The sequence below is a fragment of the Gopherus flavomarginatus genome, chromosome 12 (genome assembly GCF_025201925.1).
Source record: "Gopherus flavomarginatus isolate rGopFla2 chromosome 12, rGopFla2.mat.asm, whole genome shotgun sequence".
NCBI classification, from domain to species: Eukaryota; Metazoa; Chordata; order Testudines; family Testudinidae; genus Gopherus; species Gopherus flavomarginatus.
Genome location: NC_066628.1, coordinates 6,126,040 through 6,152,229, shown reverse-complemented (window position 1 = coordinate 6,152,229; position 26,190 = coordinate 6,126,040). Strand labels below are relative to the sequence as shown.

Below are 26,190 nucleotides of genomic sequence, written 5' to 3'. Positions count from 1 at the left end.
GGTGTTGGAGACAAAGGGATCAGGTGACCTCATGGCCTGGGAAAGGAGCTGAGCAGAGGAGGAGGGGCTGGAGGGGGTTGTTAGTCTGGAGCTGGCTGGCGACGAGAAATGAAGTGCAGACGTGGGGGTCTGGCTCACTGCCCCCCAGAATGGACCCAGCCGAGGGGTCTGGTTCGCAGTACCTACAAGCTCTGTTTTAGACCCTGTTCCTGTCATCGAATAAACCTCTGTGTTACTGGCTGGCTGAGAGTCACGTCTGACTGCCAAGTGGGGGTGCAGGGCCCTGTGGCTTCCCCAGGACCCCGCTGGGGTGGACTCACTGTGGGAAGCGCACCGAGGGGCACAGGATGCCGAATGCTCCAAGGAGAGACCCAGGAGGTGAAGCCGTGTGAGCTTCTTGCCCTGAACAAGTCTGCTCCAAGGGAGAGGAGGCTCCCCAAAATCCTACTGGCTTGGTGGGGAGCAGTTCCAGAGCATCGCCCGGTGACTCCGTGACAACAGGTATCCCCATGCCTGATCTTTGCATTTAAACACCATCAGGCTAACGGCCTTGCTGCTCTTCCACCAAATGGTGCGGGGTGGAGATGGAGCCAGTCTTACCCCAGGGCTCTGAAGTGGGGATAGTTGGAGTTGAGGGTGTTCAAAACATGCCCCAGTAGGGAGAAGTGTGTACTACAGGACGGTCCTTTCCAGAAAAGGGACATTCAAACCTAGGGCCAAGCAAATGCCACCCTAGGAGCAATTCAAGGTGACGGGGGTGGAGAGCAATGACGTGTCAAGTCAAAAAAGGTCTGGCTTTTATTTTAGTCTGGAAAATAGTTTCTGCACCTTAAAGTTTTCTTTCGCAGAACAACATTTGGACATAAAAACAGACTCTCTCTCCCCCCCTCCACCCTAGCCCCCTGCTCAATATTTCTTCCTTTCCTCCTCCCGTTCCACTGGAAATGGCTTCAAGACTGGTCCAGGCATGTGGTTCCACCTCTCACCACCCCCGTCCACGGGGAAGGGGGCAGCAGGCAGAGAGGGTAATTGTGGACTAATCCCAACCCCTGTAGTAGGGGGAGCAACCACTATGGAAAAGGAAAATGGTTTAAATCAAGCTCCTTGAACAAAGGGTGGGCTTCCATCCCAACCCCCCTCAGTGCAGGCCAGGGCCACCCAGGGGGGGCAAGTGGGGCAATTTGCCCCAGGCCCTGGGCCCCACAGGGCCCCCCACCCAAGTTTTTCAGGGCCCCGGGAGCAGGGTCCTTCACTCACTCCAAGGGCAACCCAGAGTTTCTTTCGCTCCCGGTCTTCGGGGCACTTCGGCAGCGGGTCCTGGAACAGAAGGACCCCCCACTTCCAAATTACCACCAAAGCAGGACCCACCGCCGAAGTGCTGCAGGGTCTTCAGCAGTAATTCGGCGGCAGGGGGTCCTTCTTCTCCGGGATCCGCCACCGAAGTGCCCTGAAGACCCACGGCGGGAGGCCCCCGCCGCTGAATTACCGCCAAAGACCCCAGCCCCTGGAATCATCTGGGCGACCCTGGTGCAGACCCAGCTCTGTCCGAGGCTGAACAGAGCAGCTAGCTTCCCAGGTACCCTCAGTGTGTGGGGGTAGGGGAGAGGGGACGGGATCTTCTCCAAGAGGGTAAGAGCACCACAGCTGGTTGTATCTACTCTCTTGCAAACCCACAGAGGGAAAACTCCCTCCACCAGAACCTCACACTGCTTCGGCCAGGAGCAGGGAGGGTTTGCGAGGGGAGCTCCATCGGCCACTACATAGTCAGGAGCTTCCTTTCGCTGGACCGTCTTCCTCAGCTTGAAGTCAACCAGAGTCTAAGGCCTCTCGGCAGCACGGGGCAGCAAGTCCTACCTCAGAGCCACATGTGGTGAGGGTGGCACAGCCCAGAGCAAATGGAATGGGGTTGGGCTCACTTGAATTGCCACAGGCCAGGCGTGAGGGAAGAGACCGCCCAGGAGAATGGCAGGGGTCCGACCCAACCTGGATGGCTCCCCAAAGAGCTGGCCGGATCCCATTGAAGATCCTACCTACAAATGGACCTCCCTCTCCCAGAGATTCTTCCTTCAGATAGATTCCCCCGATCCTGGCCCAAGGAGGGGAGGAAAGTTACATACACACTGAAGCACCCCGACTCTGAGGAAGCCTCAGGCTCTCTGGGTATTGCTGAGCGGAGCTGGGAGGGAAGGGGCACTTTGGAGACAATACGTTTTCAGACCCTTTAATACTCTCTTGGAACGACCATCTCCTCCTTGACTGTTGACATGGGAGCTCCTCTCTACCTGACTTCACCAACAGTGACTGGATGGCAGGGAAGCTTCTGCGCCCACCCATCCTTTGCCAAACTTGCACTAGGGCACCAAGCAATTTCATGGGTGATGTAGAATGCCAATGGGCAGTTTGGTCTCCCTCCTCCCCTGGCTCACATCCCGAAGTGGGGAAGATACAAGGGGATTTAAAACAAAAACAGGACAATGCAGCAAAATAATACAGCAGGGGGAAAAGTTACCCTTTGGTATGGTCTATGTTTTGGCCAAATGAGGTCTGAACTGTAACTCTCCCTCCCCAAACTGGCTCTTGACCAGCTTAGCAGCACCTCTAAGAGACTGGAGAGGGGGCTCTACCCCCATAGATAAGGCAGGGCTTGTTGTCAGAGAGCCCCTTTTCTTGTGTCCCAGCACTTCTGGGGTTCTCCTCCATGGTGATATCTCTCCATTGCTACATCAATGGTCCTCTCAACCATGGCAGTAGGAGAATCAGCCACCAGCGGGCAGGGACTGAGCCAACTTTGAACCGAACTTCAACCCGGGAAAGGATGGAGGCCCCCGCTGAGGATTAAGGCAGGCCACAAGCTCGGGTCTCTCCCTTCCTTGTCAGGGAGAGTGACACGAGCCAGATTGCAGAGCCCCAGCTCCGTAACAAGCTTCCTCCGCGCTCAGCGTAGAAAAACGGCAATGAAGGACAAAGTGAAGGGAGCACTGTGGCGGTATGTCCTCTGCAAGCAGAGGAACACTAGGGGGACACAATGTTGCTGGATAGAGAGAAGACAGGACAACTCCTCGCACACCCCTGACCCAGAGGGCTGCTTGGGGACCACTGCACAGGTCAAAAGGCGAGAAGGTTCTGATGCTCCAGCCATGCTAAAGAAGGTCCGATGGAGACACCAAAGAGGTCATCATGGACATAAAGATCTTTGCCCTTGCACAACTCCTCTACAGCTAATAAGGGGCTCGAGGACCATCAAGGGTGCCCCGTCATTTCCAATGCTTCCTCCCAGCTATAACCAGAAGTGACCCCTGCCCACTCCCACACTGCCCCCAACTAAGGATGGCGAGGTGGGATCTGCCAAAGGTCCTAAGCAGGTCCTGGCCATCACCATAAGGCCCTTCCGGATTGAGGTGGTCACCCCCCTCTCTCTGTTCTTCCCCTGCAGCTCACAGAGGTTGGGAAAGAAGCCACTGGTCAGTCAGTTCGGTTCAGCATTGGCTCTGACCCCACCCACGCATCATGGAGAAACCACCAGGGACATGGTAGAGGGAGATCACAATGTCAGAAAGGGGATAGGCACTGGGGGGGACCAAGGGGAGGGCAATGGGGAAAGCCTCAGCATGCCCTATCCCAGTCCCCTGCCCCCCCACATCTGGGCAACACAATAATCCTGCCCCCCGCCAGTATTAAGTGCGCACACACACACACACACCCCGCCTTGCCCTGGAATGCACTCGAATGCCACTCAGAAAACAAAAATACAAGGTCCGAGTCCCCGCCCCACACACACAGCCCACCCACCCGCTCCATGATCTTTACGGGTCCAACATGCTCAAGGGTCAATGTCTGGAGAGAAACAGTGCTAACTCCAACTGGGGTCATAGCCCGTCCAGTCAGAAGGGGGCGCCAGGTAGACCCGCCGGCCGCGGTAGAGAAAGCTGACGATGCCACGGTACCCAGCCCGGGGCACCCCCGACTTGAGATCATCCATAACGCCCAGGGCCTTGGCGAAGGCCTTGAAGGAGTCGCGGCTGCTGTACTGCACACGGACAGTGCCCAGTTCCCGATGCTGGTTGCCCTGCAGGTCCTCCACCCGCAGCTCCGGGGCGTCGTAGACCTTGGGCAGGAATGAACGCTCATACTCCTCCTTCTTGAGGTAGGAGAGATCCAGCTGGGTGAAAGGCACGAAGCGGTCGTTGAGCTTGATGAACTTCAGGTACTGGTCGAAGAACTGCCCATGGCTCACGCCCTTGCGGCCGAAGGTCATGGTGCGGGAGACCTCGGGCCTAATGCAGGAGCGGCCGCGCCGCTGCTCCGGCTGCCTCATCCAGTCATCCCAGAAGGCCCTGGGCCACTTGGGCTCCAGCTCATCCCACAGCTCCGACAGCAGCAGCCAACCCAGGCCGGGGAAGAAGTCTGTACGGTAGAGCAGCTCTGGCCGGCCAGCCTCCACCATCTGTTCCTTGCCATTGTCATTCCAGGCCGAGACGCACCAGAGGCTGGGGTCGGCCAGCAGGAGCGGGAAGGCGGCCTGGAAGTACTCAAAGAAATCTGGAGCCACTTCCAGGTCATCCTCTACCACAATGGCCGCCTGGTACTGGAAGGTGCGGAAAACCTGGCTCAGGGCCCAGCGGTAGTGTCGGGCGATCTTGTAGTAGCCCTGGAACTTGCGGTGGTCTGTGGGCACTGGGATGTCGCTCAGGTCCGGCTGCTTGATGTGCATGACGGCGTCGCCGTAGGAGGCGATGACCCGGGCCGTCTCCTCGTGCCCACAGTCCTGGCTCACGATGATGGGGAAGCGCTCCCGGGACGGCCGGTAGTGCAGCAGCTTGTCGAGGCACCGACGCACCGTGCTGCGGTCGCAGGCGATCACCACCACGGGCAGGACTGCATCCGGGGAGGCCCGGGACCGGTGCAGGACAACCGCCGTGGCGGGCAAAGCCCCAGTGTCGGAGGCGGCAGCGGGCAGCGGGAGCCGACCCGTCTCCTCCACCTTCTTCCTCTTCTTGCTCCAGAGGGCACTGTACCGGTGGATCTGCCGCAGCAGGTCCTTCTGGTGCTCCAGCTCTAGCTCCGCGTCCTGGGCCAGCCGGATGACCTCCTCAGTCAAGTGGCCGTGGTTGTCGAAGGCTGGGGGTCGGGTCCACAGGAAGAAAAGGAGCAGGGCGTTCCAGGCCACAAACAGCACCACGCCCCAGAGGACCAGGCTGCTCTTCTTCAGCATCCTTCACAGGCAGAGGCCCCCCCCTCGGCTTGCTTGCGCTCTCGATCCCTCAGGTGTCACTCCACAGCCAGGGACCTGGGGGGGGCAGAAAGGGGGATGGGGAGTCAGTGAAGTACAAGTGAATATCGGCAATGGGTCATGATTGCCGCTGGTCAAGCCCCACCTGGGAGCCAGGGCTGGATTGCTGCCTCCAGCCAGTAGGGAGAGGAGCAGCTTCATCAGGTGCTCATCAGGCTCAGCGCCACCTGGGGAGCCAGAGTGGGACCGTCCCCTATAGCCTCTTCCCAATGACATGGAGATGCCCCATCAGGGCTCATCCAGCCCAGCCCAGCCCAGCCCCTAGCAAGATGGAGATGCCCCACCAGGGCCCAGCCCCTACAACCTACTCTCCAGGGCTGCGTCCATTCCTGGTTTTACGAGTCCCCAGCAAAGGGCCCCCCAGCCCATCCCTCAGGGAGCTGATTCCCCTCCGGATACATCTTCCCCTTAGGGCTCTTTCACTGACATTTACTCTACATTGCCCCATTCTTCATGTCACCTCATTCCTCCCAGGGATACCCCCAGGCCCCTCTCCCCCCTCCTTCAGCATCAGTCCCTTCAACTACCTGCACCAAAGATCTTCCCCGCCCCTTGGTCATCCTTTAGCTGAGCTAACTTGTGATCGGCTCGGCTGTCTGGAGGGGCAAAGGCCAACGGTCCCCCTGCATGTCCGGACTCCAGGCACTGGTTGTCCTACAGGGCAGGGATGGGGGGGGGGGCCTTAGGCCAAGCAGCAGAAACGCCCCCTCCCAGATAGGCTGGAGTGGGGGAGACACATGGAGGGGAGGAACTGGGAACCCCAGGGGTGAGCAGAAAGGTTTATCCCCCGCCGTGCCTGGGGAGGAAGGGCCATTGGGAGGGGAAGCTGAGTAGACTGGCTGATGAAGCCCAAGACTGGAGAGACACTGGATCAGAGCTCCCCCCTCCTCCCGCCCAGTGGCTGGTGTGCAGGGATGCCCTGGCAGGCCCCTCCCTCCCCCAAGACCTGCTGCACGAACCTCAGCTCGGAGCCCACTGGTCCCACAGGCGATAGCTGTGCACAGCACCAGCTTCAGCCCGTAATCCCACCCTTGGTTAGTAGCTGCATCAGGAGCCTCATTAATCCCCCCCCGTGAGAGCCCCGGCCCTATATTTAACACGGCACTAGGAGTGTGCAATCGCAGGCAGGGCTCAGCCACCTTCACACGCCACCAGGCTGCTGCAAGCCCAAGTGGGGAGGTGCCGTACGGTCGACTCCCTGCTTCAGGGCCATTTGGGAAGCGTGTGGCTAAACTACTGTTTGGGTAGACAGCCATCCCTCTCCGTAGTGCAGCCACCTCTGGGGAAGGGGGAGGGGAGGGCAGTTGTTTTGCAGCCATGTAGCAACGCCACACAGGGACTGTTCACCCCAGCGCTGAAATGCAGCCACCTCTGGGGTGGTGCAGCTGGGGAACAACCTCACAGCGATGCAGCATGGGGGACACTCGCCCAGCACTGAAATGCAGCCACCGCTGGGGTGGGGCAGCTGGGGAACAGCCACGGCGATGCAGCACAGGGGTCACTCGCCCAGCACTGAAATGCAGCCACCCCTGGGATGGGGTGGGGCAGTCAGTTAACAGCTGCCCAGCAACAGACTGGGACAGGAAGCGAAAGAGAATCCCATAGCTCAGAACGAGAACAGGGAGGGATTTAGGGAGGAAAAAAAATCATTACTCACGTTACATTTTGCACCTGGAATTAATTCCGAGGCCAGCACTGACTGCAAGGGGCCAGCATCCCCCACCCACTCCCTACAGCACAGCACCCCCAGCACTGCACTGGGCTTAGCACTGACTTGCACTTCCACCTGGCTGCTTGCAGCCCAGTGACCCCTAGTGCCACACTGGGGCATTGGGGTCAGCACTGATTTAGAGGGACCAGGCACCATCTGTTGAGCCACATCCCCAGGAAGGGGGGTGGGGGGCAGATGTCCTCAGTGGTCTCCCATTCAGACAAGCAAGCCAGCCTGACCCTGCACAGCTTGGCTCCTAGCCCGGGGCACCAGGGCAAGACACACAAGGCTTGTTTGAGCAGCCGAGCTCACTGATCAGTACTGACTTGGGATGATGGTGGCCAGGAAAGTCAGGCAGCTGGGATCCAGGGCCAGCTGGAAGAAGGGCCCCTGGGGGCTGAGGAGGAAGAACCGGGGCATCCATCTGTCTCTGCTCGGCAGGACTCTGGCGGAGAGTCTCAGCACCGCTGCTTAAGCCTGTCCATCAGTTGGATTCACTGAAGCACACACCTTGGATCCGTGGGGAGAGGCAGCCTAGGCTGCGCCCCACAAAATCCAAGAGGTGTAAGGGATTGGGGGCAGAGGCATAGGGTGAGGTCAGCTGGGATATCTCGAGGGGGGAGGGGGGAGAGAAACTATGACGCAGAGGCTGAAGAACAGAAAATCCCAGGCTCCACCTGGTCCTGGTTTGAAGCATCTCCAGCCGTGGGGTCTGATCTAGCACAAAGAGGGTGTGTGTGGAGAAGACAGTAGGATAGATGGGCCTCACTGATGATTTCAGTGGGGCAAGAAGGCCCACTGGTCTGATGGGCGGCGATCCCATGCTAGAGAGACCCGCTCCAGCACAACGGATGTCCCTGCATTGCTCTCGGACAAGCTACCAGCTGTTCTATAGCAGCGGCTGGGCTCAGACACGCGAGCTGGAGCGGCAAGTTGCATATTTTCCACCTGCCTCGCCAGGGCACGGGAGGATTGAGCCGGCGGGTTTGGGAGCTGCTGACAGCGCAGAGAAAAGGCTCTTTCTAAATCCTCCGAGATCTTCACACAGCCCAGCAGCTTGGGCTCCTTCTCTGGATAGTTAAGCCCAGGGAGCTGCCGGGCAGTAAGGGAGGTGGGGAAAGCAGGTCAATGGAAGAGCGAGAAAACCAGCTCCTATTCCTCTGCATGCTTCTGCTCCCAGTGCGTCTTCCAGACAGAGCTGATGAGTTTCAGGACAGCCCGATACTTCTCCTCCCATGAGCCCAGCACGGGTGCAGGAGGGCGAGCAGGCGGGACACTAGTTTGGCTCCTAGCTGGCAGTGGGGAGCGCAGGGCTAAATTCCACCCCCAGGGAATGCAGGAGGCAGAAGCAGAAGGGTGACCAGGTACATTGGGCCATTCAGTTGCTAATGTGCCAGCCACGCAGCCCAACTACTGCACACAACCTCTCCACAGGGTGTTGAGGGGACTGGATTATCCAGGCCAAGCACTCCATAGTGCTAAGCTGTGGAGACAGGGAGCATGTGCCAGGCTAGGGACAGCAGCACAGCGCCCCCTAGTGCACGCCCAGAGGGTGACACAGTGCATCCCAGGATAGGCACAGCGCCCCCTAGTGCAGTCCCAGAGGGTGACACAGTGCATCCCAGGACAGGCACAGAGCCCCCTAGTGCAGTCCCAGAGGGTGACACAGTGCATCCCAGGATAGGCACAGAGCCCCCTAGTGCAGTCCCAGAGGGTGACACAGTGCATCCCAGGATAGGCACAGAGCCCCCTAGTGCAGTCCCAGAGGGTGACACAGTGCATCCCAGGATAGGCACAGCGCCCCCTAGTGCACGCCCAGAGGGTGACCAAGTGCATCCCAGGATAGGCACAGAGCCCCCTACTGCACGCCCAGAGGGTGACCGAGTGCATCCCAGGATAGGCACAGAGCCCCCTAGTGCAGTCCCAGAGGGTGACACAGTGCATCCCAGGATAGGCACAGCGCCCCCTAGTGCAGGCCCAGAGGGTGACACAGTGCATCCCAGGATAGGCACAGAGCCCCCTACTGCACGCCCAGAGGGTGACCGAGTGCATCCCAGGATAGGCACAGAGCCCCCTAGCGCAGTCCCAGAGGGTGACACAGTGCATCCCAGGATAGGCACAGAGCCCCCTACTGCACGCCCAGAGGGTGACACAGTGCATCCCAGGATAGGCACAGCGCCCCCTAGTGCACGCCCAGAGGGTGACACAGTGCATCCCAGGATATGCACAGCGCCCCCTAGTGCACGCCCAGAGGGTGACACAGTGCATCCCAGGATAGGCACAGAGCCCCCTAGTGCAGTCCCAGAGGGTGACACAGTGCATCCCAGGATAGGCACAGCGCCCCCTAGTGCAGGCCCAGAGGGTGACCCAGTGCATCCCAGGATAGGCACAGAGCCCCCTAGTGCAGTCCCAGAGGGTGACACCGTGCATCCCAGGATAGGCACAGCGCCCCCTAGTGCATGCCCAGAGGGTGACCCAGTGCATCCCAGGATAGGCACAGCGCCCCCTAGTGCAGTCCCAGAGGGTGACCAAGTGCATCCCAGGATAGGCACAGAGCCCCCTAGTGCAGTCCCAGAGGGTGACACAGTGCATCCCAGGATAGGCACAGAGCCCCCTAGTGCAGTCCCAGAGGGTGACACAGTGCATCCCAGGATAGGCACAGAGCCCCCTAGTGCACGCCCAGAGGGTGACACAGTGCATCCCAGGATAGGCACAGCGCCCCCTAGTGCACGCCCAGAGGGTGACCGAGTGTATCCCAGGATAGGCACAGCGCCCCCTAGTGCACGCCCAGAGGGTGACACAGTGCATCCCAGGATAGGCACAGCGCCCCCTAGTGCACGCCCAGAGGGTGACACAGTGCATCCCAGGATAGGCACAGCGCCCCCTAGTGCACGCCCAGAGGGTGACACAGTGCATCCCAGGATAGGCACAGAGCCCCCTAGTGCAGTCCCAGAGGGTGACACAGTGCATCCCAGGATAGGCACAGCGCCCCCTAGTGCAGTCCCAGAGGGTGACACAGTGCATCCCAGGATAGGCACAGAGCCCCCTACTGCACGCCCAGAGGGTGACACAGTGCATCCCAGGATAGGCACAGAGCCCCCTACTGCACGCCCAGAGGGTGACACAGTGCATCCCAGGATAGGCACAGAGCCCCCTAGTGCACGCCCAGAGGGTGACACAGTGCATCCCAGGATAGGCACAGCGCCCCCTAGTGCACGCCCAGAGGGTGACACAGTGCATCCCAGGATAGGCACAGCGCCCTCTAGTGCACGCCCAGAGGGTGACACAGTGCATCCCAGGATAGGCACAGCGCCCCCTAGTGCAGTCCCAGAGGGTGACACAGTGCATCCCAGGATAGGCACAGCGCCCCCTAGTGCAGTCCCAGAGGGTGACAGTGCATCCCAGGATAGGCACAGCGCCCCCTAGTGCACGCCCAGAGGGTGACCCAGTGCATCCCAGGATAGGCACAGAGCCCCCTAGTGCAGTCCCAGAGGGTGACCGAGTGCATCCCAGGATAGGCACAGAGCCCCCTAGTGCAGTCCCAGAGGGTGACACAGTGCATCCCAGGATAGGCACAGCGCCCCCTAGTGCAGTCCCAGAGGGTGACACAGTGCATCCCAGGATAGGCACAGCGCCCCCTAGTGCACGCCCAGAGGGTGACACAGTGCATCCCAGGATAGGCACAGCGCCCCCTAGTGCACGCCCAGAGGGTGACACAGTGCATCCCAGGATAGGCACAGCGCCCCCTAGTGCACGCCCAGAGGGTGACACAGTGCATCCCAGGATAGGCACCGCGCCCCCTAGTGCACGCCCAGAGGGTGACACAGTGCATCCCAGGATAGGCACCGCGACCCCTAGTGCACGCGCAGAGGGTGACCGAGTGCATCCCAGGATAGGCACCGCGCCCCCTAGTGCACGCCCAGAGGGTGACCGAGTGCATCCCAGGATAGGCACAGCGACCCCTAGTGCACGCCCACAGGGTGATGCAGTGCATCCTAGCTCAGCGCCCCCTAGTGCCAGAATAGGGAGGTACACTGACCCAATGACGGTGGACAGCACAGCGCCCCCTATGGCCTGGTTAAGGGGATGGAACATATTTCAGGTTAGGCAGAATACCCCCCCATCCCAGGGGCAACACGGCACACTCTATGGTCAGGCGGAGGAGGAATAGCCCCTCCAATGCCAGAGTGAAAGGGGACACTGAGCCCAGTTAAGGTGGGCATCTCAGAGCACCCCCCTCCTCCGCCTAGGTTGCGGAGGAAAGAATCAAGGCAGCTCCCTCACTGCAGCAGTTGTGCTGTGAGGCAAAAGGACCATGCTGGGCCGGCCCCAGGCCTTGGCACCCAATCCCAGTCCTGGTTAATTGCTTTGCAGGGCTGAGGCTCATTTGTCAAAGAGCTAATATGCCATGTTGGGAATTTGGCAACCAGTGGAAAAACCTCAGCAGAATGGCTCGGGGATTGGGTTAGGAGCAGAGCCAGGGGAAGGGAGAGCTGTGCATTGTGGGTACCCGGTCTGACTTCCGGGTCACTCGCACGGGGTTAGGAGCAGAGCCAGGGGAAGGGAGAGCTGTGCATTGTGGGTACCCAGCCTGACTTCTGGGTCACTCGCACGGGGTTAGGAGCAGAGCCAGGGGAAGGGAGAGCTGTGCATTGTGGGTACCCGGTCTGACTTCCGGGTCACTCGCACGGGGTTAGGAGCAGAGCCAGGGGAAGGGAGAGCTGTGCATTGTGGGTACCCAGCCTGACTTCTGGGTCACTCGCACTGGGTTAGAAGCAGAGCCAGGGGAAGGGAGAGCTGTGCATTGTGGGTACCCAGCCTGACTTCTGGGTCACTCGCACGGGATTTGAAGCAGAGCCAGGGGAAGGGAGAGCTGTGCATTGTGGGTACCCGGTCTGACTTCCGGGTCACTCGCACGGGGTTAGGAGCAGAGCCGGGGGAAGGGAGAGCTGTGCATTGTGGGTACCCAGCCTGACTTCTGGGTCACTCGCACTGGGTTAGAAGCAGAGCCAGGGGAAGGGAGAGCTGTGCATTGTAGGTACCCGGCCTGACTTCTGGGTCACTCGCACTGCAATTTCACAACCTCGAGAGGCAGCGATGGGCCTCTTGGCCAAGGCCCTGCGTGGCTTAACCTTTTAACCACTTCTCTGGCTACAGGAGACATCCCACTGGCAGCTCCTTATGAGGGTGAGCCCATCCCTTTCTGCCACCCCCCTCGCAGCCAGACTTGCTCCCTGTCTGCAGTCAGCCCCAGTCACCTACCACTCTGTTCAGATTTGAGAGCTGGGACATAGCTCGTGGTCAACACAGGGGCCACTCTCTCCCAGGACAAAGGGAGAGGTAACAGGAGCTCAGAGAAGTCTACTCCAGCCACCCAGCAGCAGCAGATCCTCTGCCCAGCAGGTCCAATCTCCTCCACTTCTTGTGACCTCTCACCCAGCTCACCACAATCAAATGCTTACCTGGCTAGGGAAGCCAGTTTCAAAGCACTTCGTAAGAGTTGAACCGAACCAGTCTGACCACAGGCCAGAGACAACAGGTTGAAGAGGCAGCTGATATGCGGATGGGCTGGCCTGGCTGTCTCTTTGTCCTCCTCCTCCTCCACCCCCAAAGTCTGGCTCCCTCCCCCTCTTTCAGTGCAGGCCCGTTCGGTGAAGAACCCTGCCAGGCATCTCAGAGCACGCCAGCTTTAACAAGCCATAGAGAGGAATCAGATCAGTTGCTCACTGAAATGCAGCTGCCTCTGGGGAGGAACACAGCCGCAACAGGACGCCATTCTCTAGTTTAGGACATGAGGGGAAGGGAAAACAGCACGGTGGTGGGCTGCAAGGGGGCACAGCTTCAGAATCAAGGAACACTTCCCCTCAAGCTGGGATTTGGCCAGGCCTCTGGGATTTAGGCCCCGACTCCCAAGGAAAGCACCAGGGGATACGTGGCAACCCTGGAAGGTCGGAGTCTCAGCCAGGGTGTTTGAAAGGGGCAGCCCCAGGACAGGAAAATCTCACTGGCTTTCCTGTGGGTGCTCTCACTTCCCCTCCAGCTGCCTCCATTGGTCAACAACAGTCGCATCTGGGAGTCCCCCAGGCTGGAGGGAGTAAAGCCAGAGAGCAGCTATTCCCAGTCTGCAGTAATGCCAAAAGCCCCCCCTAAATTCCCTCCCCACACGACTCATAATCCCGGAAACTTTCCCCTCCTGCTACCAGCTTCTAACCCCTCCTCCTTCTGGGATCCGGACCCTGCTCACAGCGGGCAATGCAGCAGAGGTAACGCGGAGCCGGGGTGGATGGAGGAAAATGAGGGGGTCTCAGGGATGGGTGTGTCTCCGGCATCACTCCCTCCCCACCCAGCACTCAACGGGAGTCCTCGAGGGCGGGCTGCCAGTGCTGGCAGCCCAGACCTCCTCCTCGCACCCTGACGGGAAGGGCTTGTTGAAATCAAAGCCACATTGACTAACTGACCCTGGGTCAAAACAACACACATTCCGTCTTTGCCCTTTATGCAAATCAAGCGCAGAGCCAGGAAAGGGAGTGGGGTGCTTCAGGCAAAACAGGTCCAACATTGCAGGGGCCGGGCTTAGCCACGAGGCCCCTCACTGGCGGTCATGGTCCCCCACTATCTGGACCCAGCTGGTGTCTCTTGTCTTGCCCTTAGACTGTGAGCTGGTTGAGGCAAGGGCTACCCTTCTGTTCTGCACAGGGCCTAGCGCAACAGGGGCCTGGGCTCGAAGACAATACAAATTAACAACTGGTGTATTGTGGCCCGCTTGTGCTAGGGGCTGTGCGTACAGAGCAAGGCAGTCCCTGCCCCAAGGAACAAAGGAAGGATTATTTCCTCGTTTTGCAGATGGGGAAACTGAGGCACGGTGACTTGTCCACAGTCACATGGGGAGCTTGTGGCAGAGTTGAGAACTGCACTCAGGCCAGTTTCTTGACAACTCCTGGGCTGATCCTGTGGTTGTCTGTCTCCCTTCTGGAGCATTCCCCTTGTCCGACACCCCACATTCCTCAAATCCTCCTGATCTACAGGGTTCAAACCTCTCACCCCATACTAGGCCAGGCTACCGACAAGGAACCTCCTCCTCAGACAGAGCAACCCCCACATCCACGTTGGGATAAGGACAGAGTTTGCCCAACCAGCTTGTAACAAATTTTAGGCAGCAAGAACGGAGCTTCAAACTAGATCGGAAATCAGCCCCACCCAGAAACCAATTCCCCTGGATACCAGCCCCCAGGCTAGATCAGAAACCTGCTGAACTGGGGAAAAGCCAGAGGAACTAGAGAAACTCCAGCCTTTGGGGGGATTTTGCATTGCCACTGGCGCTGTTTCCTCCAACCAGTGGTTAATGCTGGCCATGCCAGCGCTAACCCTGATAAGAAGCCCTCTTCTTCCGGCCAGAAGGGTCCATTCTGATCATCTCATCTGACTTCCCACATAACACAAATTTCACCCAGGGACTGACATCTCTCAAACACTAGTGGATTCAGATAACACCTCCCCACTGCTTTAGCTTCCCCAGCCACATACAACCCGGCAGCAACCAACCCAGAATATAACACTGCCCTTATGTGCTGCGGCCTTGGGAGTCAGCACAGCTCCCGTGGCGGGCACCATACAGAACCAGGCAGACTCAGGAATGCTGTTTGAGCAGCACGCCACAGCATAACACAAACCCACTGATCGACCATATTGTCACCGGGGCCTCCAGACCCAGCTGCCTTGCCGGGCTGCTTTCCAAAGCCTAAAAAGATTTTCCTCGCACTGTCCAACCCTCCTGGGATGGGAACACCAGCCAAGGAGACAGGAGGGAAAACACTAAATATTCCTTCTTCCTGGAAAGTATATTGGAGATTTAAGTCTGCCCCCGACCCTCCCGCCTTGTCTGAAAACTCCCCAGGGCAGGGACTGTCTCTCCGTGTGTGTCTGGGCAGCGCCCAACACAATAGGGCCCTGCTCGCAGCTGACATGATCACAATCACACAGAAGCAGACGTGGTCTCACCCACCTGATCACGGATTACAGCTTATAGAAGGTCAGGAGAGCTTTAGATCCGTCTCTAAAAAGTTTCTTTGTTCCCCTTCCCTGGAAAGGGCAAAAGTTTCAGCCATAAAAAGTTCCCCTCCTACCGGAGTAGCCGTTATCTTGCCATCACCACAAGCTCTCGGAGAGGGGTGCTGCTTCCCCCCACACCCCTTGACTCTCCGGATAACAAGGCAGGCGGGTTTCTGGGTTCCAGATGCTGTGTCGATTACACACTCACCCCCTCTCGGTCCTCAGTTGAATGTCAAACCTGGCCTCAAGGCTCCAGCTCAGGAGACAGTCTACCCTCTGTCTGTGCACACGTCCGGCTCGAGGACTGTGGGGTTATAGATTCTGGTTCTGTCCACCTCTTGCTTCTCTCCGTACCAGCCGCCGTTCAACAAGGCAAACGACCCAAGTCCAGCATTACGAACTCTCCTCTCTAATCGCTTCTCTCTCTCTGCCGGTATCTGATTTCCAGCCGCAGGGGGGAGCGGGATGGGGGGGAGAAACAGCAGACAGATCCGCTCTGGGCAATGGTACAGAGCAGAGGGGACAGCACCATACCGAGCCGTATCCTGTTGAAGTTTTAACGCACAGCAGTTTCAGCACAGTTCTTGCTGGCTCGGCTGGTTTCACTCCCCTCAGCGGTACCAGGAAACATGGCCCTCCCATGTAGGCTAGGAGAGGAGGAAGGAAGGCAGGGTCAGAGGTTGCTGTGGGGCGGCCCTCTCAATCAGGAAGTCAGCCCCCCTCCCCCAGTCTGAAAGGGAGGGAGAGTTTAAGCCTCACACCCCCATATTTGGCAGAAAGGTGAACAGGAGAACCAAAGGCTGATAGGATCTTTGCAGAGAGGGGACAGGAAAAGAGAGAGGTGAAGGGGGATCCTGATCTCCGTTGGTGCTCCTGGGTAGATCAGAAGCTAACCCGCTGTCACCAGTGGAGTCAGGGCCAGATCCTGCTTTCAGTCAGCCCAGCCTGACTTGAGAGCAGCAGGGGAACTCCACCTTTACACAGCGGGGTAACAAAGCAGACTCTGGCCCAGAGCCTAGCGGGGGACAGGGTGAGAAATTGGAGAGTGGGTCACAGGCCAAGGATCAAACTTTGCTGATGAAGCTTTGGGAGCCGGCGCTGGAGAAAGATCCCTTTCCTGCAGCTGATTAGCCTGAACACCAGACAGCCCCACTGAGTTCATCTCTAATGCCACGTTTGCATACAGAGGAGAGTTAATCATTAACTGTTCCTTTGACAGTTGCTCCCTTTGGAAACAGAGATAGGGGGTCAGGAGGTAAATGGAGCCAATCAAATCTGGCCCCAGGTTGGGGGATGGGGGTAAACAGGGTCTCTCTCCTCTAGGGGGCACCAGCTCCGCTCCAGCTCTAGGGTGAAGGACCGGCTCAACGGGGGTTGCGGAAGGGGATGTTTCCCCTTTTGGGGGAGCCAGCCCGAGGTTGGAGAGCGAATGGCTGGCTCGGGGGGAGGGTCAGGAAATGGGCCTTGCAAGAAATTAAATAGATCATTTTCCTCCCTCCCTCTCTGCCCCGCACTGGGTTCAGACTCCAGCCAGGGATCTCAGCAGCCACATGTGCTGTGCTCACAACCCCAGGCCTTCCCAGGCCAAGACGGATTCCATCCCATCACAGCCCAAGGGAAAAAGCCAGGGGGAGACAGTTACAGTCACAAAAGGTGGAGAGGGGATGGGGGGAAAAGACCTGCATCAACACCCTTCTTGATCACACACACACGCGCGTGCGCACGTACACATGCTCCCTGTGGGAAATTGGAGGTGTATCTGCCCCGTTTATTAACAGGCTGTTCCACCTCAGAGCAGAGATTTCAAGCAAACAGAGCCAGGCCAGGTCAGCATTTGGATGGGAGATCTCCATGGGCTGCAGAGGGCACCTAGAGAGGTGGGGGGGGGGTTTTCACTAGGGAGCGCCCCTCCCCTCTTGGGCAGTGCCATCCGCACTGACCCGGTGTGGTGCAACCAGAGGGCTCTCTCTTTCCACATGAGATGTGCACACAGGCCCTGATCACTTGTGATCATTTGCCAACGGCACCCAACAATTAAGCCGTTTCCTCCAGTGCCCCAGCTGAATCTCAACTCCGGCTGCCTCGCTAAAGCTCCCCTCACTGGTTCAACTGGGGATTTCCTTCCCGTCCTCTTGTCTTGCTCCCGTGTGGCTGCGCAGTAGCTATGCCATGCGTGGTCCAGAGGGGGCTGCATTTCAGTGCAGGGGGAGCAATCCCTGTGCCATCTTGCTGGGCGGTTGATTTGCAGCCACCTCTGGTGTGGGGCATTTGAATGCTACAGGAGCAGGGGAGAAAGGGGAAATTGGGGAGAGAGAGACACAAGCCTTTATCGTTCAGATCAGCAGGCCTGATCCCGCCAGCACAGCGGATGAAAAAGCCCAGCAGATTCCACTCTGCCATACGCATTGGCACAGGACTGGCTCAAGACTCTGATGAAGCAATACGGCCACACCCCTGCGAGGTGGGTCACCGTCTCTCTCCTCCACTGGAGCTCTCGGGGTTTATGCCCCGGCTGCTCACTTCCCAGCATGCACCCGTGGAGAGAGGGATGCGTGAAACGAGCTGGAGATTCTCAGCCCAATTCCTCCATGGAACTGGGTCCAGTTCACAACCACTAGCCCCGGGGTTGGGGTAACCCAGGCAGGCAGACGGGCTCTCTACCCCCTCTTGTGGCCGGACCACATTGAGGTTTAGGATGCCGCTGTTGCGTCCGTGCTAATAAGGTTCTTTAGCTGGGGCAGCAGAGCTTCATGCTTTCAGGGTCTCTCTTCACTGCAATTAGCCCAGGCTCCTATCCAGGAGCTGCCTCCTCTCAAAACCCTCTCAGCTGAACTTGGTGGTGCTAACGGGGCCCGGCAGGGGGTGTGGGTTAGAGCTTAGGAGCCATTTCCACTCAACCTGCTGACTTTGCAGTGAGGACACAGGCTAAACCTTTCGAGCGCTGCTAGTCCTCTAACGCTTCCCACAATCCCCCCGTGCGCCCAGAAGGGCGGACAAGTTCTCCCACAATTCACGGGGAAGGAATCCAAGTGGTAACCTGGGTAGGGCTTTACTGTGGGGCTGCTCACGCCCGGTTACTGACCCCCCTCCCCCCAGAGTTACCTCTGCAGTGAACACGGACCCTCAGATACACAGGACTGGTTCGATCCCCACCCAGTAGCTCGTTGGCAGCCTCAGCAGCCTCTAATTCTTGGCCTCCCTGCCTGCCCTTATCCAGCTCCAGTGGGGGGCACCTATAGGGCAAAATCCATTGGGATGGTGATTTGTGCATGGGGAGTTAGCCCTGGTCTCTGCCCGCTGCGGGGAGAGCTCAGCGCCCTGCCGTCTGCAGATCTAGTTCACTTCCAAAGGCAGATCAGAGCCAGATGTAAACATACACAGAGATGCGAGGAACAGTCTGTCCTCCCCTCCTCTGCTGCCTGCTCTCTAATGGGAAACAGCCGGCAGCCATCGCAGCGCAGTGGAGGATGGGAGAGGCGTCTCTGCGGAGGGGGAAGTGGGGCACGGGGTGCACATGAGGCAAACAGGAAACCAGCCAGCACAGCAGGTCCCAGGAGACGAGGAAGGCGTCGCCCGTGCGCCAATCAGATCAGCAACCCAAAGGGCCGGGGCGGGATTCAGGGAAAGCTATTGCAAGGACCAGCATTAACATTCAGGGTGCTAAGTGCATGGGGTCGGGGCACTAAGGGTTAAAACCAAGGCCAGTTGCTCCTGCAGATCCCCCAGCCCCCACAATAACTTCACAACCCATCCAGCCCACTTCTGTGCTGATCACCCACCCAGGGTCGGTGCAAGGATGTTTCGCGTCGTAGGCGAACCTTCCACCTTGCACCCTCCCCCGTCCCTGAGCCCCCGCCCTGAGGCGCCCCCCCCGCGGCAGCTCCCCACCCCTCCCTGCCCTGAGGTGCCCACCCCTGCCCGCCTCCTCCCCAAGCACACTGTCACTGCTTCACTTCTCCCACCTCCCAGGGCACCAATCAAGCCTGGGAGGCGGGAGAAGTGAAGCAGCCACAGCGTGCTCGGGGAGGAGGCGGGGCAGGGGTAAGCTGGGGCAGGGGGTTCCCCTACGTGCCCCCCCCACTTGCTGCAGGCGGCTCTCCCCGCACTCCCTTGCCCCAGCTCCCTTCGCCTCAATGCCGACAACGGCTGAAGATCCGGTCGCTGCAGTTGCTGCCAAAGAAAATGGCGCCCCCCAAATCCTAGCACCCTAGGCAATTGCCTAGGTCGCCTAAATGTTTGCACCGGCCCTGTGCCCACCCCCAGCACAGGAGAGGCTGATTGAGGGGATTAGCACCCCTGGGTGCTGGGAGGGGAGTCTAGTGGTCGGAACAGGACTCAGGACTCCTGGGTTCTAGTCCCAGTTCTCGAACGGGAGTTGGGTCTAGTGGTTAGAGCAGGGGGCTGGGAGTTAGGCTGCCCAGGCTCTATTTGTGGCTCTGCCATTCATCCCCCGGAATCCTGGACCGGTCACTTCGCAAACCCGTGCCTCAGTTTCCCCATCTAATAAAACCATTAAGTACTCCTGGAGGAAGAGGGGTGGTGACACTCAAGAACACAGATGACCAGGAGATGGGCAGGAGTTGCCCAGCCCAGCATCTCCCAATTAAGTTAAGGGGAAGCCTCAACAGCTGGCATAAGGTTGTCACGCTCCAGTGGTTGACAGTGACAGATACAGGGTCCCCACAAGAGGGATGGGATGTCACCGCGCCCCAGCCCTGCACATGGCAGGCTGGAGGCGTGAACGTCTCCCAGCCTCTCCTCTCCATTACACTCGTCCAAATCTAGGTCAGTCCCTAATGAGAAAAATCTTTTGGGCAAGACAAATGCAATCAGGAGCCCAACCTCTGATCTTACAGCAGGATAGGGCTAATCTGGGTGGAGAGCAGTGAAAACAACTCCACTCACACAGGCTTCAAGCATGCAGATGGCCCTGATCGGTTCCAGCTGGGTCCCACCCATTGTTAAACTGACAGCCAATACTCACAGAGCGAAGGGGAAGAATCACAGGGATTCGCTAGCTCAGGGAACGGGATACGGGGCAATGCCCCTCTGAGGTCCCAGCTCCAATCCGGCCCCAGGGCTGGCTCAAGGAGATACGGGGCCTTTCCTCTCTAGAGGATGTTGGCTCTGATCTGGTCCCAAGGCAGGGGGAATGGCTGGCTCAAGCAGGTGGGGCCTAGGACATGGGACCCTTCTCCATTAGGGGGCACTAGCTGTGATACAACTCCAAACCAAGACGAGGTAGGACTGGCTGGCTGAGAGGTCCTCCCCCTAGGGCGTGCGGGTTCCAATCTAGCCACAGATTGGCGGCAACTACAAGTCATTTCCATCCAGTCTATCCTGCGTGAAGAGAGTTGGTGGGTCTCAATTTCATTCAGAGCAGACGGGTCCGTCGCATACGAAATGGGGAGAGAGTCGGGGGCAAACAGCTTACGGAGATTGACCACTCATCTGCCCCTAAAAGGGCACTGGGCTGTGGCACATGGGCAGGGGCAAGGCTCAGATAAGCCAGCGCAATCCAGGGACAGAAATCTCTTCTGTGGCTGCCCAGGGGAACCCGCTAACCGAGCGCCTTTCGCACCACCCGCTGTCTGTCTTCCTGAGGAGCCCAGTGACACAGATACACCCCCAGCCCAGCAAGACAAGGGACCCAGCCGCAAAAGTCTCTCCCATGAGGTTGGTAGATCCTATCTTCTGACCAGTGTATGCTGGACTCCCTCTCACGCACCCTTAGGACCTAGCCACAGAAGACTATATTACAGCCTAACCAGGCACACGTCTGGGTTTGGCAGGGAATTCCCTGCCAGTATACTGACGCATTCTGAAATCTAGTCAGCTACCCCTCAGTGCTTCAGCCCGTTGGACGCACATGGAGTGATGCACCCTGGGATGTCCTACAGAGCTCGGAGGAAGGAGAACCAGCCTACCTGGTTACACCAGCAGCATCGGGGTGTGAACTGGTCTACACACCCAAGTAAGAGTGGCCAGCTGATCGCACCAAGATAATCAGGGGCCAACCCTTGCCAGGATTCCAGCCAGAGCTGCTAACCAAGGATCAGCCACATGGCATGCAGATAAAAGCCATTTCCATAGTTGACTATGTCACTAACTGGTTACACACAAGAGAAGAGACGCGGGTGAATTTGTCATCAGCTCAGCCTCCCAATCTCAGAAGATGAGGAAGGGCAGCTGGTCTCTGGCCCCTAGTGATGATAGCACTGTGTAATCAGACAGAGCAATTAGACATAAGCACCGAGCACACTTTTCATCCCTTGATCTCAAAGCACTTTACTAAGGCAGGCATGTTGCACTACCATGCATTGTATGAAGGGGGAAACTGAGGCACGGAGATTCTGTGACTTGGCCAAGATCCCCCAGGGAGACTGACAGGATTAGGAACATAGGTCTCAACTCCAAACCCTGACTTCTGCCCCGCACACTAGCCCCCACTCTCTTCCCAGAACCCAGGAGTCCTGACTCCCAGTCCCCACTGCTCTAACACACTAGCTTCTCTCACCCACGCCACCTCTGAAACGCAGCCATTTCTACTTTAGCAAGCAACACCATCACTGGGTTGGGGGGCTACGAACATCTCCAATTCTGGAGTATCCAAGCCTTGGGCTCTCCCACACACAACTCTACTAATGCCCCTCAGTCCTGATTGCAGCTCCCTGCTATCCCAGTCCTTGGCTGCCCTCTCCCCAGCTCTGCCACAAAAAATGAGAAGTGCACATAGGACCAGGAACTGCAGACTAGCCGTGTGTCTCACATCAACCCCTGCTCTGGCTTCCCATCCATGTCAAGATGCAATTCAGATTCACCCCCGACCCCGAGTACAGGACCACCATGGATTTGTAGTACCGGAGAGGGAAGCCCAGCACTGGAATAGCAGTGGGGCTGAAAGTCAGGACTGAGAGGCCCCAGTAGAGCTGTGCGTGTGAAGGGAGCTAGAGCACTGGGGGTGGGGGGGGACGTGGTATGGGGGGCAGCAGATCTAGTCTCTTTACTCCGTTCAGCTGGCATCCATCTCCTCCCTGCCCTTTCCCACGATCACCGCCCCCTCCCCCCCAGGACACAAGAACCTTCCCCTCTACAGTTCCCATCATCTGGGAGAGCCTCCTCCCCCCACACCCCAATCTCACTGCCTCCATTTATTAGCCAGCCTTGGTTGAAAGCGTCTCCCTTTTAAATAGCAGATGGAGGCACATGAACTCACTGAAGCCTTTTGAGATAATAATTTAAGCGAATTGTCCTTGCTGCGGGCGTGATATGTTAAGTGTGTTTAGCGTCTAGCTGCCAAAGTGTTCAGAGAGCACAAGAAACATCCCAGTCAAGAGCGACTGAACACCGTAAAAGAGCCTGGGTGGTTAAGGCGGCGGGCTGGGACTCCAGAGACCTGGATTCAATTCTCAGTTCTGCCACCGACTCTCAGAGCTTGGGCAAGGCCCCGCGTCTTGCCAAGCCTCAGTTTCCCCAACAAACCTCTTGAGTGCTTACGCTCTGTGTATGTGCAGAACCCAGCACAATGGGCCCTCCAGGTGCTACCCTAATATAAATAAACAAACTGGAGTTTATATAGGGCCCGTCATCCTAAAGGGTGGAGCTGGCTCAGCAGCTACATTGGGCTCCTCAGCAAGAGAACCCAAAGGATTGTAATTGATACCCAAAACATTTCACCCAGTGCTGAACTGCAGCCACCTCTGGGGTGTGGCATGGCAGCTGTTTAACAGCTCATGACAACACAAACAATAATTGCTAGGAGTAATAATTTCTATTATCATAGCACCTCAGTCATGGATCAGGACCCCAGTGTGCTAGGGGCTGTACAAACACAGAACAAAAATACATGACGTGGAAAAGAATCCTATAATTGATTGAAACTGTGGCAGGGTTGGATTTTCAGGGAGGCACAAAAGGATCACCTGAATTACCAACAGTCTAGATCTGCCACTTCTTTAAAATGAAATTCAGCCAACTTGTTTTTCCTTCACAGGTTAACTTTATGCTGTCTGATCTGTCCACCTCCTTTTGTAAGACACCTTAGGTAGCTGCCTCTGTACGTCTACACTTCAATCGCAGGGTGCAATTGCAGCTCACTTTAGTTTAGCTATACTCAGGTACCAGAGCCGTGAAGCAGTGCCAGCAAGGACTATCCAAGCCCATCTGGAACCATGGGTAATTTCTTGTGCAGCTCTATCACTCCGGGACCTGAACTAGTTAGGTCGCTCAGGTCTGTCCACTCCACACCCTCTGACTGCAGTGTAGACAAACCCTTACTAATGTGCTGAGGACGCTGACATAAGCAGTAGTGTTAACTCTGAAGAAATTTGTTGATGTAAATGAAAATAGGTCCCCCAGTCCAAAACACACCATGTCAGGGCACAGCAGCTTCATTTTCAGTTGCTCTGAGCATCTCTGGGCCTTGTTCAGGCCTGGGGCCCCAGAGCCAGATGAAGGGGGGATGAGGGGCAGGGATTGAGCATGGCATAGAGCGGGACCCAAGAGCAAAGGCAGGATCTAGCGGCCGGCTAACTAGCACCGTACAGAAAAGTGCCATCACTCTCTCGCTGAAGATGGGTTGCGTTCAAGTTTGCCGTCCAGAACAAACAAACAAAACATGTCTTGGCTTTTTTTCTGGTATTGGGAAGAGAGAGGACACTGAGGTACACAAGTTCCTAACAGCTGCAAAGACCTATCAGCCCCCAGCCTGCCTGCCAATGATTGTTGTCTCCAAACAGAGAACACCAAAAGGATGTTTATAAGTAGGATTGGTACCAGAGCTCTGGAGCCCACAGCCACCCCTCGTTACAAACGCACCAGCAGGGTTAAATTCAGCCCAGCCCTATGTCATTGCAGGGCTGGCTCAGAGAATGGCATTATAGGGATTTTTACTTCAAAGAGAACCCCAGGTCGAAGAGGATTGGCAGGCTCAGGGAATGGGACATGAGGCCTTCTGAACTTGGGTAAGTCACTTCCCTGCTCTATGACTCAGTTTCCCCAACTGTAAAATAGGGAATAGTGATACAGCCTTCCTTTGTAAAGTGCTGAGATCTACTGATAAGTGCTAAGATAATAGTTATTTGCAGTCTTGCTGTAGCCATGTTGTGCCCAAAATATGAAAGAAGAGCTCTGTGGAGCTCAAAACCTTGGTGCTCTCACTAACAGAAGCTGATCCAAGAAAAGTTATTACCTCACCCACCTTGTCTGTTCCATATAAGTTAGGCACTCTTATTACAGGGGGTGGCAATTCCGATCCAACCTCAGGTAGAGGGGTTTTGGCTGGCTCAGGGGCACTGGGGAATGGGATATGGGGCCTTTCCCCTCCAGGAGGAGCTGGTTCCAGTCAGGTCAGGGGCACTGGCTGGCTCAGAGAGGGCAGGGAATGGGATCCTGGCCTTTAGGGTGACCAGATGTCCCGATTTCATAGGGTCAATCCTGATCTTTGGGTCTTTTTCTTATATAGGCTCCTATTACCCCTCCACTCCCATCCCGATTTTTCACACTTGCTGTCTGGTCACCCTATTGGCCTTTTCCCTTCTAGGGCACCAGTTGCGCTGAAAATGACTCTCAGCTGGTCTGTGCATAAAACAAGTATGTGGGTTCTCAGCTGCATTCCTAGCAGGCCTCTGCAGGTCAGATGAGAATGATTTTCAGGGTAACAAGGAGCCTAAGAACTGAAAGAGTCGCATTTAACTTCCCTCTCAGCACTAGAAGGCTCAGACACACTGGTGACAGGGAGAAGGTGGGAGTGGGCGGGAGTAGCTTGCTCTGCTGCTAGCTGAACTCTGCCTGCTCAGAAGTACAGATGCCCCTCAGCTCAGCACATCTGATGAAAAAACCATCGCCTCTTGGGAGCAATACTGAGGTTTAACTCCCACCTGGCTGGAAAGGGAAGGACCCTGAGGATTCCACCCCAATGTGGTCATCAAAGCATTGGTCCCAAAGTGCTGCTGGACCCTCTGGGGAGGCAAAGCTTAAGGTCACCCAGTTATGCATCAAATAACTGATGAAGAAGGGAGGTAGTCACCATTAGAAGGCAAGGGACCAGTATCAGGGCTCAGGGTGCCACTGATGGGACAGTCGGCAAGTGGGCTCATTGGTGATCAAGAACGTAGGAACTGGACCTCCCTGCCGTGCTGGATAAGACCCATCTAGCTTGGTATGCCCCACGCCATCCTACCCCTGCTAAATTAAACCACTGGACCCATTTAATCCAGTATCTTTTCCTGACCCCCACTAGATCAGACCACTGGGCCTGTGGACTCCCATAATCCATCTACTCCATTCCCAGTTCTGCAACTGATCTCCTGAGTGCAAATCACCTAACTGCTCGGTGCCTCAGTTTCCCCATCAGTAAAATTGACATAATGATCCTGACGTCCTTTATAAAGCATTTTGAGATCTACTGATGAAAAGCACTAGATAAGAAGTAGGTGTTATTGTTATTATCTAATCCAGTATCCACACCCTACCATGCCAAATCAGACTACCAGTCCCAACCTAATCCAGCATCCAACCCCCCTCTATCACCTCAGTGGGACCATCTCTAAGGGAACAGAAGCATCGAACACTGGCAGGGACCATCACCATTGTAGCCCTATCCCAGAGGCACTATATGTATTCACAGAAGAGTTCCAGTCTTTTAGGTTACCAAGCTATTGACCTCATACAGAACTAGCTCAAAATCCTGTGCCAATGAGTTCTACCGATTAACCACCCAATGGGATTTCTTTACCCTCCAACATGCACTCTTTTCCCCGTCACTTCCTCTGCAGGATGGACTCAAGGCAGAAGGAAACCGTCTTCCAGTGGGCAACAGAAACAAGAGGACAATGGAAAGCACAGCAGGAAAGCCTAGCTTCTCTCCCAATTTTGAAAGGCACATCATACATAAATCTCACCTGATTGGTGTTAGCTCAGTGTTGCTGGTGGACTCCTGGCCTCTGGTTCTCCCCTGGGGGAGGGGGGGTACCTGGGCTCCCCCCTCCCCCTTTCAGGACCTCACTCGAGGACTCAATGCAGGAGGAACAGCAGGAAAGGACCTCTCCACCTCCTGAATGCGCCACACAGCTCCCCCTATCCTGGTTCAAAGCTAATAACCACACTCCAAGCTTCCTCCACTGAAAGGAGCGGGCAAGTT

At 57.0% G+C, this 26,190-nt stretch overlaps 2 protein-coding genes and 1 long non-coding RNA gene across 5 annotated transcripts in view; 1 reads left to right on the top strand and 2 right to left on the bottom strand.

Moving 5' to 3' along the window:
- The window catches only part of LOC127033375 (zinc finger protein 420-like), a 43,008-nt gene extending 27,906 nt beyond the window's left edge, over positions 1 to 15,102 (bottom strand). The window contains exon 1 of the mRNA XM_050921412.1: positions 15,004 to 15,102. The gene's annotated coding sequence lies outside the window, so the exon portion shown is untranslated. The remainder of the gene's footprint in view (positions 1 to 15,003) is intronic.
- On the bottom strand, positions 786 to 26,048 carry MGAT1 (alpha-1,3-mannosyl-glycoprotein 2-beta-N-acetylglucosaminyltransferase). 3 transcript variants are annotated; one of them, XM_050921319.1, is made up of 2 exons: positions 25,952 to 26,048; positions 786 to 5,287 (listed from the first exon to the last, which is right to left on the bottom strand). In XM_050921319.1, the coding sequence occupies exon 2, from the start codon at positions 5,210 to 5,212 to the stop codon at positions 3,851 to 3,853; it is 1,362 nt and encodes a 453-aa protein (XP_050777276.1). In that variant the 5' UTR covers positions 5,213 to 5,287; positions 25,952 to 26,048; the 3' UTR covers positions 786 to 3,850. The 3 variants fall into 3 exon arrangements, with proteins under 3 accessions (XP_050777276.1, XP_050777275.1, XP_050777274.1); XM_050921318.1 differs by lacking the exon at positions 25,952 to 26,048 and adding an exon at positions 15,259 to 15,352; XM_050921317.1 differs by lacking the exon at positions 25,952 to 26,048 and adding an exon at positions 15,004 to 15,102.
- LOC127033395 (uncharacterized) lies at positions 17,204 to 25,942 on the top strand. The gene is made up of 3 exons (XR_007769085.1): positions 17,204 to 17,511; positions 23,907 to 24,013; positions 25,826 to 25,942. It is a non-coding gene; the product is annotated as an uncharacterized LOC127033395 (long non-coding RNA).
- Positions 26,049 to 26,190: the final 142 nt, after the last annotated feature.